This window comes from Bombus terrestris, chromosome 1 (assembly GCF_910591885.1).
Source record: "Bombus terrestris chromosome 1, iyBomTerr1.2, whole genome shotgun sequence".
Taxonomy (NCBI): domain Eukaryota; kingdom Metazoa; phylum Arthropoda; class Insecta; order Hymenoptera; family Apidae; genus Bombus; species Bombus terrestris.
The window spans coordinates 14,737,622-14,740,046 of NC_063269.1; the positions used below are offsets into that span (position 1 = coordinate 14,737,622).

Below are 2,425 nucleotides of genomic sequence, written 5' to 3' on the forward strand. Positions count from 1 at the left end.
ATAAATTATTTCAACATTTCATTCGTGTTAGATGTGAAATTTATTACTTATTTTGTTTGTATGGAAATCTTTAGGAATGTATATACATCATGAAGTATGTTGATTGAATATATGTGTATGAATTTCTGTTACATCAAAAATGATGATTCAGAAAAAGAGCAATCGATGAGTTTATCTTGGTTTATTTTTAATACGCTCTAATTCGTTTACTCTGCTTCGTGCATGTTCTAACCTGTGCCATGCCATTTGAAGTACCTTTTGACTAGCATATCCAGAGCCTTCATGTGGTTGTCCTAAAAAGGAGTAAATTTAATAAGAGAGTAAAGTAAATTAGATATACGTATAAAAAGATGAGCTGACTTTCACGTGGTCAAATGATTATTTACCTGTAGAAACTTGAGTTAGATAATTAATTTGTTCGCTCAATTTTGATTCCACGTGCCCTAGTGTTTTTATAAATTGTTGAGTTTGCGCTTCAGCTTGTTTCACGCTAGATTTCTCTTTACTGAGTTCCACAAAAGCTTGCCCTACACAAAGTAATAAGAATTGTCTTTTAGTTACACGAGAATTGTGGTGTTAAGTGGTGTTTATAAATAAGCGTTTGTTAATTACCTGCACTTTGCAAACACACAATAATATCCTTCTCAATCGTTTCAAGGATTTGTATTCTCTCCATCGGTGGCGTCATTGCGAATTAGTTGTTAGAAGCTAAACGCAGTATGATCGACAATTGATTTCCCGTTTGATTTATACAAAATTGTTGAAAAAATGACTAGAGAAAAACAAAAATGAGAAACGAAGTATGATGCATCAAAGTAGTATCATGCTCAACGTCGCACTAATGAACGTACTGTAATATGACCGAAGTTTCCCGAAAATAATCGGAAATGGTCGAAACGTGGCGCTATCTGGTATACCAATCGGTATTCCCAAAGAGGAAGTTTCCTATCTGACATACTTTTCTATGTATCATCCTTTCTATGTTTCCTTTCTAGTTATACTTACAATTCGAATTAGTATGTGCATATTTTAATCAATAGTAGTAACACAGAGAAAGTTTCATGTGTGGTAGTAAGTATATTTGTTTATTTACATTATATTCTTTTGCATTATATATCTATGTTACATTTTATGTTTCATGCGTTTAAAATGTAAGAAATAGGCAATGCGACGAAGGATTTATAAAAGTATGTAAATTTATTTTCGCATAACTAAATAATAAAGAAAATTCTTAATGAAGGAAGCTGATTTAAGAAACAGTGGTATTACGCATGTAATAAGATATAGTTAGTATTAGAAATATTAGTCGAGTAAACCATTTATTAAGGACAATAAAGTCAACCAACTAGAATGGTATCGTCATCGAGGAATTGATATTCTGGTACTTCCAAATTAGTAGGTGCTGGTCCTTTACGTATGCGCCCAGAAGCATCGAAGTGAGATCCATGACAGGGACAGTAAAATCCACCGCGTACAATACCGGAGTTAGGAATTGGTATGCAACCGAGATGCGTGCAAATTCCAATGACGATCAACCATTCCGCTCGTTTGACTCTTTGATCATCTGTCTCAGGATCCCGTAATGTCGCCACATTTATAACTTTCTCTTGTTCTATAATGGATTGGGAGCTGTAATATATTTGAAAATGTTTAAATGTTAAAAATAAGATTTGGATAAAGATAAAGAGCAGAGAGTGTAACCATCGGGAATGGATGATATTGGCTGAATAGCTCACCGATGGTAAATGAAGATCGGTTTTCCTCGCCATTTAAATACTGATACCTTTCCCACCGGTATATCTCGCAAATTAATCTCAATTTGCGCTTCTGCTAAAATGTTACGTGTTGGAGCCATACTTAGTACGTAATGTAACAAGTGAGACTTGAACCCATAAAGTCCAGCAACACTGCCCACTAGTCGAAAACAAAGGATCACGTTATTTGCATTGTCTTATCCTCCTCGGTCGCGCAAGTCCTTCTATCTCCTTTTTTACTGAATTTGTTTTTATTTTTCATAAACCTTGTACTCGTGGGAACGTACCAAAAGACATTACGTAACTTGATGTTTTTCGTTCATTGATGCTCCGTTTAGTCGACACATTCGAATTCTGAAGAGATTTTCGACGATATTCTTGAAAGCTAGTTTTGGGTAAATCAGTGTGTGCATATCGATTTTTTAAAGAGAATGTTAGCGTACTCGCGTTCAACCAATTCTCGAATGGAAATCGAGAATAAATCGATACGAAAGGCAATGACATTTCTTCTCGGAGCTTGTACTGATTATTACCTATTAATATGACATGAAATTCGTTCGAACGTCGCGTTTTTATCTTGGTTACGACTGGCGATTGTTTTTTGAAATAATTGCAAACGTGAATGCATCTCACAAAAGAAAGAAAAGGAGCAGAAGAAATAAAGAAACAAA

The 2,425-nt window shown here is 34.6% G+C and overlaps 2 protein-coding genes across 2 annotated transcripts; both read right to left on the reverse strand.

The window, feature by feature from the left end:
• Positions 1-21: 21 nt before the first annotated feature.
• On the reverse strand, positions 22-849 carry LOC100647604 (mediator of RNA polymerase II transcription subunit 11). The gene is made up of 3 exons (XM_012313355.3): positions 613-849; positions 387-527; positions 22-293 (listed from the first exon to the last, which is right to left on the reverse strand). The coding sequence occupies exons 1-3, from the start codon at positions 686-688 to the stop codon at positions 172-174; spliced, it is 339 nt and encodes a 112-aa protein (XP_012168745.1). The 5' UTR covers positions 689-849; the 3' UTR covers positions 22-171.
• Positions 850-1,291: 442 nt separating this feature from the next.
• LOC100647717 (cytochrome b-c1 complex subunit Rieske, mitochondrial) lies at positions 1,292-2,276 on the reverse strand. The gene is made up of 3 exons (XM_003393413.4): positions 2,042-2,276; positions 1,737-1,914; positions 1,292-1,629 (listed from the first exon to the last, which is right to left on the reverse strand). Exons 1-3 carry the CDS (start codon positions 2,256-2,258, stop codon positions 1,338-1,340), a joined length of 687 nt encoding a protein of 228 aa, XP_003393461.2. The 5' UTR covers positions 2,259-2,276; the 3' UTR covers positions 1,292-1,337.
• Between the last annotated feature and the right edge of the window lie 149 nt (positions 2,277-2,425).